The sequence below is a fragment of the Silene latifolia genome, chromosome 11 (assembly GCF_048544455.1).
Source record: "Silene latifolia isolate original U9 population chromosome 11, ASM4854445v1, whole genome shotgun sequence".
Lineage (NCBI taxonomy): Eukaryota > Viridiplantae > Streptophyta > Magnoliopsida > Caryophyllales > Caryophyllaceae > Silene > Silene latifolia.
This window is the reverse complement of record NC_133536.1, coordinates 29,918,437-29,930,880: the sequence shown is the minus strand read 5'-3', so window position 1 is coordinate 29,930,880 and position 12,444 is coordinate 29,918,437. Positions and strand designations below refer to the sequence as shown.

General features: G+C 38.4%; 2 protein-coding genes across 2 annotated transcripts; both read right to left on the bottom strand.

The window, feature by feature from the left end:
* Positions 1 to 2,215: 2,215 nt before the first annotated feature.
* Positions 2,216 to 2,959, bottom strand: LOC141613191 (putative pentatricopeptide repeat-containing protein At1g12700, mitochondrial). Its single transcript, XM_074431931.1, has one exon. The coding sequence runs from the start codon at positions 2,957 to 2,959 to the stop codon at positions 2,216 to 2,218; it is 744 nt and encodes a 247-aa protein (XP_074288032.1).
* A 1,852-nt stretch (positions 2,960 to 4,811) lies between these two features.
* LOC141611485 (uncharacterized) lies at positions 4,812 to 10,835 on the bottom strand. The gene is made up of 5 exons (XM_074430034.1): positions 10,556 to 10,835; positions 10,412 to 10,454; positions 9,375 to 9,416; positions 8,986 to 9,235; positions 4,812 to 5,463 (listed from the first exon to the last, which is right to left on the bottom strand). The coding sequence occupies exons 1-5, from the start codon at positions 10,561 to 10,563 to the stop codon at positions 5,006 to 5,008; spliced, it is 801 nt and encodes a 266-aa protein (XP_074286135.1). The 5' UTR covers positions 10,564 to 10,835; the 3' UTR covers positions 4,812 to 5,005.
* Positions 10,836 to 12,444: the final 1,609 nt, after the last annotated feature.

Below are 12,444 nucleotides of genomic sequence, written 5' to 3'. Positions count from 1 at the left end.
TCCTCATATATATTAGAGAAGCAGGAAGATCAATAATGGAGGGAGTATTTAGAAGAGGGCACCAAGATATCAGTGTGATAGTTACACGAAGACATCAGTGAAACATATTAAGAGAGCAGAAGGATTTCTATCATAGAACCTAAAAAAGTATGCATGATGTATTGATGCACATTCTTTGGATTTCGAGATTAAAATTCTTATGTAATCATGTATGTCAAGTCGGTAAGTACCAATGCTCACTGATGCATTACATAAAGAAAAAGACAAAATGTTAAACATTTACCTCGAGGACAGTTTTCAAATATCCTAAACCACATTCCAAGCAGAAATGATCATCAAGTCATCAATTTAGAAACTTGGTTATCATGCGATCAATGGTTAAGGAACAATGAAAGTGTGCAATCATCAGCTTCAAACGGCCCTCATTAACCATTATATCACGGTAACATAATGCATTTTGCAAATCCTCATTGACAATGAATCCTCGGATAATGGCATGGAAGTGACACTATCGGGAGAGCATCCATTATGCCTCATTTTGTTTAGGAGCTCTATTGCATCATGATACTGTATGTTTTAAGATCTGGTACCAAACCCTAGGACAGGAGATCAGAAACTAGGTTATCGACATCTTTAACTTGGCCTTGGCCTGCCTCACACAAGCTATCAAATAGGAATGCCACTGTCTTATCAAGTTGTGCATTCTTACATAGCCCATCTAGCCAACTCATAGTTGACCAAATCATGAATCTACAAGTCGAGAATTCAGCACTTTTTGGAGAAATTCTCTCGTTTATCATGCAATAAATGGCTACGGAATAAAGAAAGAGTGTTAGCATCGGCCTCAAAGCCCTCATTAACCATTATATCACGAAAACATAATGCATTTCGCAAATCGTCGTTGAAAACGAATCCTCGGATAATTGTATTATAGGTGGTGCCATCAGGAGAGCATCCATTTTGCTTCATTTTGTTTAGATGCGCTATAGCTGTACTCAAAAGACCATTTTTACATAACCCCTTAATCATTGTACTATAAATTATATGATCGGTTACCATAACCCTTGATAGGAGAACAGAGAAAAGGTTTTCAGCATCTTTAACCTGACCAGCCTCACATAAACTGTCGATTAGAATATTGTAGATGACAATATCAGGAGCAACTCTATTAGACTCCATCTCCTTGAGCAATGCCTTCGCTTCAACAAGCTGTGCATTTTTACATAGCCCGTCTAATAAGGTACCATATGTGATAACATTTGGTTTTATTCCATAGAATTGCATGTCATTGAACAACTGACGTGCCATTGGGATCCAATTAGATTTACACAATCCATGTATGAGTGTGTTATAGTCCACGACGTTAGGAAAGCATCCAATTTGCTTCATTTTGTTAAGGAGCCCTATAGCTGTACTCAAAAGACCATTTTTACATAACCCTTTAATCATTATATTATAAGTTATATGATCGGGTACCATACCCCTTGATAGTAGAATAGAGACAAGGTTTTCAGCATCTTTAACTTGACCAGCCTCACATAAACTGTCAATCAGGATATTGTAGATGACAATATTAGGAGCAACTCCATCAGACTCCATCTCCTTGAGCAATGCCTTCGCTTCATCAAGTTGTGCATTTTTACAAAGCCCGTCTAATAAGGAACCATAAGTGAAAACATTTGGTTTTGTTCCATACGTTTGCATGTCGTTGAACAACTGATGTGCCGTTGGGATCCTACTAGATTTACACAATCCATCAATCAGAGTGCTATAGGCCACGACATTGGGGGCAATCCCTTGATCAATCATTTTTTGTAATATGTCAAGGGCTTTGTCAATGCTTTTCAGTTTAACATACCCATTGATCAGAGTATTATACGTCACAAAATTAGGGTGGCAATGAGTTTGTACCATTAAATCAAAAACCTCTCGTCTTGTCCATTTGGCCGCACAAGCAATACTCATCCAATAAAGTATTATAAGTACGTACATTAGGAGCCACACCTTATTCAGTCATTATCTATATAAGGGCTTGTGCTTCATCAATCATAGTGTCCTTACATTGCATGTGAATCAACGTGTTATATGTAACATCGGGTGCAATGTTGCTCTCAATCATCCCAACCAACCTTAGCCTCCACCTTACGACCTAGATTGAACATTCCTCGAATCAATGTGTTATAGGTGACCACGTTTGGATTGATGCCCTCGATTTTCATGGCTGAAAAGAGGTTCGGGCCTGAGTTAGGAGTTTATCTCTACACAGACTATGGATAACAGTGTTGTACATGATAAGGTGAGACTTATACCTAGAGGGACGAGAATTCATTTGGTGGAGCAAGTGGAGAGCGCCAGCATAGTCCCTAATCCCGCAAAGACCTTTCACCATGGTACCATAGGTAACTATATCTGGCTGAATGCCTAGCTTAACCACAGCTACGTCGAACAACTCAACAGCTTGTGGAAGTTGGTTATTGTGCACAAAGCCGTTAACTAAGGTGTTAAAAAAATCAAAATTAGACTCAAAGGGATACCCAAGCTTTTGGGACTTCGCAAGGAGAGCATACCCGAAATCAACACGGCCTAAGTGGCAATAACAATTAGAGAGGATAGCCATGGAATGAGAATCGGGTCGGGTACCAGATAAATCGAGATGTGAATAGAGAGAAATGACTGTAGATTGAGGTTGTAGTCGCTTGAGTTTGAGCATTGCCGCTAATAACCGATTAAAATCGATAATCGAAGGTCGGCGGGGAAGAGCCATCATTTGGTGGAATAGATTAATGGGAAATTGGAGATTAGTGAACCCTAATTGACATTGTTCTCTAACATAATCCATAAACTTACGAGAATCATCAATAGTAGTAGCCTTAAAATGAGCAGAATTGCTGAGATGACGGGAATTAAATTGAAAATTGAGTTGAAATCGAAACCCTAATTTAGAAAAAGGGGAAGACATTTTTGCAGAAACGGGAGAAGAAGAAATAAATTACCAGAAAACTAGAAGCTTACCAAATCGAAACGTAATCGTAGAAACTAGTATAGATCCCGTGCAAATGCGCGGTTTTCTAGATAAACATATTAGAGAAACTAACAATTAGTAATAGTATTAACTTTAATTGAAATTTAATTATAAAATTTACTATTAATAATGTTTAGTATTAAGAGGTAGAAAACACAAGGTTCAACACTTTTAATATTTGTCACTTTTTATCAAAAAAATAACATTTTATGTAATTTTTTTCATAATATATATATATATATATATATATATATATATATATATTTCGTCTATCAAAGTTTTATACTTTTGATGGAATTCAGAGTCAAAACTCAAAATTTGTGAAGTTGGACTCCCAAAAAGAGAATGTAACCTTTGGTTTGAAACTTTGAATGAGGGGGAGTAAATGAAATTAAACAGAATGACCCAATTGTAGATATTACATAACGAAGCCCAATTATAGAGTAATTTTCATTTAGACGGGAAAATATTGGAGATCTCTTATTCTTTTAGTATAAGGGGGATGGCGAGCGATTTGCAGAAGAGTGAAATGAAGAGAAGCAGTGATTTTTTTTTTTTGGTTACAAGAGAAGCAGTGATTGTGAATGCAATCAACTAAGAAACCCGATTCGATTAAAATCTTTGACTCAAGGTGAATCAAGTCGTGACATATTTGATCGGGTTGTATTGGGATCGTGTCACATGTAAACAGGTCACGAACCCTTCAACCCAAACTCTATCCGATAAATTTTGTGTTGTGTCCTTTTTATTAAGCCTCAACACTAACTTTTTAACTTCGTGTCATGTCTATATTTGAAAAGTGTAAATACATTTATGTGATAAAAATCAAGTAAAATTAGTATTAATTTAGTAAATAGGTCGTGCCGAGTTCGTGTTTTGAAAGCTCAACCAAACCCAACCCAATTTATTTTTGTATCCTGTTCGTGTTAACCCAATTACATAAACGAGTTATCAAGCTTCTCAATCGAAACCCGTTAATTTCATGTCGAGTTTGTGTCGTGTTTTCGTGTCATGTCATTGTTTCTCAACTCTAGTTCTAAAGAGTAGTATTTTCAATTTCTACTTTGTTGATACCACTTTGATATCATATTCCACTCTCAAGTTGTGATTGTTATTTTTCAAAAAATAGTTCTCATTTGATAACTTATTGGACAACATAGTATACAATGATGATTTAAGACTGACGGCGGTACAAAAATAGTTATACAAGTGAAATTTGATGTAATTGTCCGGTTAGGAACGAATTTTCTCAATAGAACGGAATACCACCTTATTGTCAGACCAAAAACAATGGTCTTAAGAAAAACTGACTGGTTAGTTATTAGGGATCAGGTTTTCACTATATTACCAATTTACCATCCACATCACAAAAGTGAAAAGTAAATCAAAACTTAGGTCACTAGAGCAGAACTCATAGAAGTGTCTATTTCGTTTGTATAATTCGTTTTAAGAATGCTCCTCAATAGTTAAGAAAAATCATTAAAAATGCTTAAATTTGCAATAATACTCTAGTATAATAATTACTCCATAAAAAACTGAAAGGAGAAATTAACCTTTGTATCAGGTCTTAATTTGACCATTTAAATTACTTTGATGTGAAATATTATGACAATGTGTGTAATCAAGAGAAAATATCACAGAATTTATAGAGAATAGAACAATGAGAGACCGTCTCTACCGTATATTTGTGAAGAAAAATAAAGAGAGAAAGAAAAGCAGCAACCTACTAGCAATTGCAAGATTCAGCTAATCAGAGACGTAAAATTACGATAAGTGGAGAGTTTGAGACTTTGTTACCACAGTTCACAATACCTGAAATCGCCACAGCTAAATCCCGAATATCTTACACTATTCAACACCAGCATTTTGGACCGAAATACTAGCAAGTAGCAAGTGAGAAATGTTAATAAAGATGATTAAAAAAACTGTCTGATGACCATAAGCTCGCACAAAACATAACAAACACAAGTCATTACTACTAAACTAACGACCGCTGTTTGGCGGTTGACCATATGCAAAGCTATCACCAGCTGAGGTAGCAGGGTAAGTAGGATTTCCACCTGAAGACGGGAAAGATGGAGGTGGAGGCATGCTGGCACCACTGAAGTTCCCACTTGCAGCAGGATTCTGGAATGTGGGTGGTTGCGCTGTTGGTGGTGCACCACTAGAACCAGGAACTGTTGAATGAGGAGCACCATTTGGAGCGGGATTCTGGAACATGGGTTGTGATCCTGGCGCCGAAGTTGGACCAGGATTCTGGAACATGGGTTGTGATCCTGGCGTCGAAGTTGGACCAGGATTCTGGAACATGGGTTGTGATCCTGGAGTCGAGGTTGGACCAGTCATTGGAGGTGGGCCTGGAAGCCCATTTCCTTGAGCTGGGGGAGCACCTGGAGCACCTACTTGTCCAGCACCAGGTGCAGGAGGCAGGGCACCATAAGCTGTAAAAGTTCAAGGATAGGCCAATTAGCAGAAAGCGGAAATATACAAGGATTTGACAATCAAAAGTTAGTAAATCGCAAGTAGAAAACAACAAAATTACCCTTGCTACCTTAAAGGAAATGAGGGGCAAAAGGGTCAAGTCAGTGTATGTAGTCTTATCCTTGTGTTGAAAACACAGAGGCTGTTCTGTGATAACGATAATGAAATTGCACGCACCAACTGCTATTTCACAAAATAAGCGGCGCATACAGTTTAATGAGCCATTTTGCTCCACATTTCATCATATTCCAACGCCAACGAGAGTATTAGGTATGTTACTTATTAGGTTCCATTGGAAGTTCTAGGAACAAATTTTGTAGACTAAGACAGTCTTAACTACAGAGGCTTTAATGATGGTTTATATCTTAGGTCAAATATGCCACTCTGTAAGCAATATGGACATCCAACATTAACTGAAAGCACAAGTGCACAACAATTACTGCACTTGGAAGATTCCCCATCCCCCCTCATTTACCTATAGAACTCGCCATATCTCCACATGCAAAATTCTGTTAAACCGACAAAAAGGGTCTGCGCCAGAGTTGGAATTATCTAGGACAGTTACACAGTTGGGTTAGAACTTGTTGTTGCTTACAATGCTCCTTGTCAAAAGTGGATTTTTAGTTTCATCAGAAGTCATTTTGAAAGTACAGGGCCAACAAGACACATGTAACAAGGTCATCGAAACTATTATCCCGAAAAATCTGACCTCTTATCCTTTTAAATAATGGGTTTCTCATGGAGGTTTATTGTTGTTTCAACATTGGACACACAATCACAGATGAGGCAAAACCTTCGTTTTGAACGAAGCATCAATCATTTTTACAAGTTCTCTATGAAATCTCAGCAACCTACTTACTGATAAGTGGACTTGGCAAATGCTGTGAAGAGAAATAGAGAAAGGTATTCTCCCTCCGTTTTCCCTATTCTATTTTGGGGTGTCAAATTCACCTTTTTACCTTCTATATTGCGAATGCTTTTAATGGGTAATTTGAGCATCCACATGCATTATTGTCTACTTGTCATTCAACAACAATAACCACAAATGATCACCTCTTCTCTTATTGGTCTTTATTGGGGGGAAAGGAGGGATACTTTGTTTGGTTAGCAAGTGCGGTTGAAGGGACACGAAGGGATACATTACTCCATTCCCCCTCACCTCCCTTTCCCTTCTAATTTTGTATCCAAACAAAGGGTTAGTCCCACCCTCCTTTAATGAGCTCCCAAATCAGAATCGTAATACGACCGATTCGAATTCGTATACGAATAAACAATTTTATAACCAAACACCATAGTTCGATGTAATTCGTGTTTGTAACTCGTGTAAATCGAAATTTGATAGGTAACTAATCGAATCCCCTAACCCAGGTTCTATGTCTGAAACTTGTCAAACGTATCTACAACACTTCCAACTCAAAATTCATTTTCTCACTGGAACAACAGGCTTCGAGACAATCTTAACAACTAAAGGATATGCCCCACAGACCGAGCAGGATGAATCCCCAACATTTTGACAGCTCAAACATTGCCACTCCTGCAGTCATGCCTCTAGGAAGAGGTCAGACGTTCAGAACACCAAGAAGAATATTCAAATTCTTCCAATTTCTAAGGATATGTACTGGGAGAGTGGGAGCAATACCAGTGACAACATCTAACTTGCACCGTGCACTGTCCCTCCAATATATTCTATTTCTCTTGATCATTCATTCACAAATAAAGTCTCCAAATTAGCTCAATTTCGATTTCAAGAAGCATACACCTCCGGTCCCCAATAATTAATACTTCCTCCGTTCCATATGATAGTTTACGTTTGCTTTATGCACGTATGCCAATGCTTGTTTTCTTTTGTTTATATCTTTAGTTACATATCATTAAAAATTTTAAAAATTTGATATTCATAATGCTCTCAGTAAGACAATTTAAACAAGATCTCACATGACTATCTTTTATGTTATACATTAGACGTTGTATTGAAGATTCTTCTCACTTATGAATAGTGCCCAAAAAGCAAACGTAAACAATTCAATGGAACGGAGGAAGTACCTATGAAGTAACAGTAGGATCCACTAATGTTGAAAGCTCCCATATAACCTAACCTAACACAGGTCAAGGGGTGCCTACACTACCCAGGACAATAACGCTATTGAACACATGATAAAGAACTAAGAACCATCACTGTGAGCTAACACCACAGTAAAGTGCACAGCTTTATGTTATACCATCTAACATCATGGAGCATACAGCTCGATGATAAGGGCAAATACATTTATCATCAACTACAGCCTCAGCTAAACTACAGCATACACTAACTGAGAATGCTTACTCATAGCTTATGAAGGAATCAGAAGAAGCTTAAAACAACCTCAGCTCAACGTAATCCCTTCAAAAACGCCCCCTCGTCTCAATCTGCTGAGATTTAGCCTTTTAATCAACAACAAAAAATCGCTAAACATACCAAACTGCCACCAAGCTGAAACCCCTAACATAGGCATGAGAATTTTAACATCATCAAAGACCCACTAGCTCAAACTGTACATAATGCCTTATGCCTGGGGACCCTTCACCTAAATTTCATACGACCTATGATGCCCAATATCCCAGACATATGTTGAGCACGAGAGGCGAAAATTACAGTTAAACCAAAAAAGTCATGAATTGTCTCCAAAATCAAGAAAAAAGTACTTTTACTATTGTCAACAATATAAGAATAATAAATATAAGTTGCCAATTTTTTTTGGTAATAAAAACAAAATTTTAGGGCATACATAAACGTGTCAAAGTAAGAGTTTGGCTTAGAAATAAGATGTGCTTGATTTTCATGATCGTAAAGCTTAATAATCACTACCTACTTCCAAAGAAATCATCTAGGTGCCTCTACATAAACTGAGTACCCCTAGTAATTTAAGATCGGAAACAAAGATTTATTAGACTTCAGTTTGTTTTATGCTAGTATCACATCGGAAATTGGAACACGGACTCCATCAGGTACCACAATGGCACAGCCCTTGAACAACTTCCTAAGAAACAAAGCACATTTATTCATTCCACATTGAACAAGTGGAAAGAACAAGAAACCTACATGAAGCAACAACATTATACCAGTTGCTCAAGGCTCCTACCTATGTGGCTTGGTAATGGGTTGGATGTGCTGCAGCCTTACGCTTAAGTTTGAAACATAGAGTCCTTCTAGATAAACTATAATAAAAAATACATTGATCGATACTTATTCCACAAATAAGAATCACAAACAATTTGGTGAGACATTATACTTTTTTCTATCGTATTACAAATCCAGAGAAGAGCAGCTCATACACAAGATAGCAAGAATAATAATTAAAAAATAAGTTCACTTCAGCTTAACAAATTAAGATATTCCCCCATCCAAAAACCCATCTCCTAAACAAACCGTGAATTGATCTACACTATTATAGTTTATTGCATTATTGACGAATCCTTTAGCTCAATTTGGCACAAATACATACCTGGAAGGCCCATAGGTCTAGGCATAATTGCCATCCTAGGAATCGGAGCCATCTGGCCATTTGGAAGAACACTGCCAGGAATCGGCAATGGTGCTGGAAGAATGGGAGGCCTCATACCAGGTCGCCAGGCTGCAAATGTGGCACCAATTCCAAAAGCAGCTTGCCCAGAGAGATGCTCCTTGATCCTCTGATCTATCAAACTCTGTGTTTGTTGCTCCTCAAACTGTTGATAGTAAGTCCTCACATTTGCCTAAATTGTCAATAAATACGAAGCCCAACAAGTTTAGTTAATGACATTAATAATGGGATTCTATTTCTAAATATAAAGCCGCTATTCATATATTTTGCGTCCGCCTGACTGGGACAGTAACTAAAGAAGTAGCCCTTACCTTGTGCTTGTATCCTGCATTATGTTGCTTCCTGACAGATGGCTAAGATAACAAACAAGATGTCAGTAGATGTCACTAAGCTAAAGAATAACTGAAACAAATACAAGATGTCTAATAACTTTCATCAAAAAAAATTTACTCAGAACCGCTGCTTCAAAATAAAAGTTATCTTGCACATTTATAAGTGAATGTCTAGCATTTAAAGTAACAAATTACATTGATACACACAATGGAAAAAATAGTTGCATTGACGATGTGAAATCTAAAAAGTAATTTCTTTTATCAGCAATATAGTTTGAGGGATTTCAAGAATCAAAAGTAGAGGTCAAAAGCGAAAATGTATTTGATTCCCATCCGAAGACAAAAGGCAAGTGAAAAAACGCATACCTCAAGTAATATGGACATAAGATGAGGACATCAAAGATGAATAAATTAAGCAAGAATTCACGTACAACAATAACCTAAACAACCATGAAACATACAAATGCAACCCAAAAGGCAATCATAACTAGCTATTTTCCAGCAGGACCTCCCCTACAGGATCGTCACCACAATAGAGTTTAACCACCAAGTTCGGGATGGATTGGTGTGGTTCCTCTACACCTTAGACAACAGAATATCCGAACCACAAACTAACAAAATCATGAGGAAAAGAATGGGACAGATTATGGAACATACAATGCATAACGGACATATTATTGATAGGGCGGGGAGGGATACAATTTCTGTTATTTGGTTACTGAATAAGGAGAAATGCAGGGATTCATTTTCCCTCCTCCAAGCCCTATCAAAATCTCTTCGACACAGGAAACACTCGAGAGCAAACTCATCTACTCTATTCTACTTGCTCTTCCTACATTCCCTCCCCACCGTTTCCCTCCTCAAATCGTATCAAAATAAGCTCCTAAAATTCTCTAATCGTTTCATCACTGCAAATTTTCTTTTGAACTTACAACAATGCATAACAATCTAAGCAAGAAAACTAACAAAAATAGTACAAAATCAAAAAAAAGTTATTGATGACAAAGAACACTTACAGAATCATGTGTCAAGTAAGTGTCACAATAATCACAGTAATACCTGCCAAAAATTCAAACAAAACAGGTAAGCAAACACGCTAAAATCAAAATTTCTTATAAAATCATGTTAAATTAGATGAAAAGGGAGAAAGTGAAAGATACCTCGGCATTATTAACTATATATAGATATCGAAATGAAATTAATGGGGGATAGAGAAGAATTCCGAAAGCGAGTGAAACCCTAGGGCAAGGATGTTTGTAGAAATCGAATTAATTGGGGAAGTGTGATTTGGGGCTAGGGTTTGGAATTAGAAGGAGGATTAAAGTGATTGAATTTTCGACGAAGCTTTAGGTTTCAAGGATTAATGGCGAAGGAGCTAGAGTGGAGACTTGAGAAGGACCAAAACACAAACAATCAAATTGTTTTCTATACCTCATATAAAAATGAATATTGCTCTTTTACATAACGCAAATTACCTTCCTACCCCTCTCATTTTCTCAAATTTCTCTCCTCCCTCGTCTCATGCTACATGTATACGGACTAAGGAGTACTCCCTCCATTCAACTTCACACTACCACTTTTTTTTTTCACGTTTATCAACGCGTCTTTTACGCGCTAAATATCGTTAGCTACGTATTTGCAAAAAATATAAAAATTAGATATTTTTAGTGTACTCGTAAAGACGAATCAAACAAGATCTCACATTAATATATTTTCACTTATGTATTGAGAGAAAATTGAAATTGAATGTGTTCCGGGTGTAATTCCGGAGCAGGATTGTGACCACTTGAGCTTGTAGGATGATGTCGTTGCTCGTCTCTTCCTTTCACTCTTTCCTGTAAAGATGAACAAACTGAGGGCTCGGCTTGGGGCCGAGCGTACTCACTCCGACGCTCAAGTCAGTAAACTTAGAGAGATAAGTTGTATGTTTAACTTGGCAAAGTATATTGTAGAGAGATAAGGGAGTTTATACCAGATTTTTCCAGTTTATTTCTCAATGAGAGATGTGGAGTATTTATAGACTTTCACCTTTTGTCACGTAGTGGCCAAGTGGCGTAGCAGATGGAAAGACTGTCTTACCCTCGGCCGAGGGACCCATGATAGGCCGGCAGGCCTGGTTGACTCCATGACGAGGGGACTGGATGCGAGTACACGGATATGCCTCTCGGCCGGCTAGTTGCCGAGCCGAGACCCAAATGACAGGCCGACAGGCTTTGTCGGTTAGGCCGTTTTCTTTTGACTTGTTGTCTTTTAGCTTTGACCTTGGTCAATATGTTGACAGTCGCCGGGTGCGAATATGCCCCATCAATTTGCCCCAGCGTAGTCTATGCCGTGGTATGGACCTTCGATGCGTGTTGGGCGTATTCTGCGCATGTCGAACTTCTTCCTCGGCTTGGTCCTGTTCAGGCCGTACCATATCCCCCCTCCACATTGTTGTGTAATGGACATCGAATGTGGAAAAGGAAATGGCGCTGGCCGAGACCAAGGTTGGGAGTGCCGTGTGCTTTTGATTGCCCCGCCGTCTTTGCCAAGCTTGGTTGATCACCGTGGCCGTTGGCAAGTAGATACCAAGGAGCGTGTCGAAGAAGATGGGTCACTGTATGTCGATTGACATTCTGCGGCTGCATGCTTGACACGTGGCCTGGTGTTGATTGGTGGACGCTTCATGGGCTTTGCTCTGATTGGTCCACTGAATGGGCTTTGCTCTATAAATAGAGTAGTATGCCCCTCATTTTGCTGTGCAAATTTCTTTTTCAAGAAAAATTTCCTCTCTCTAGTTTTCGAAGAGTTTTCTCTCTCTAATTTTCGAAGCGTTACTCGGCGTAACACTTTCTTTCAAGGTAAAAACAAATTCTTCCCCAACTTTTATTTGTTAAGTATTCGTTGCCACCATGTCTGCTGCTGACGCTCCGCCTAGCACCTCAACCCCGGGGGACGAACCGCCGCTTCCCGCTGAACAGGAGCCACTGGTTGTCTGCCCGGTAGGGTTCGGGGGTCGCAAGTCGTCTTCTCCTGAAATCGACGAGAAATATCTCGAGGATTTCAATGA

Excerpts from the sequence above, each read along its gene's own strand:
- LOC141613191 (XM_074431931.1), bottom strand. The coding sequence starts at position 2,959 with ATGTCTTCCCCTTTTTCTAAATTAGGGTTTCGATTTCAACTCAATTTT.
- LOC141611485 (XM_074430034.1), bottom strand. Across the intron at positions 9,417-10,411 it reads CTTACTTGACACATGATTCT|CCATCTGTCAGGAAGCAACA; the intron begins GTAAGTGTTCTT and ends TTGTTATCTTAG. Across the intron at positions 9,236-9,374 it reads ATGCAGGATACAAGCACAAG|GCAAATGTGAGGACTTACTA; the intron begins GTAAGGGCTACT and ends TTGACAATTTAG.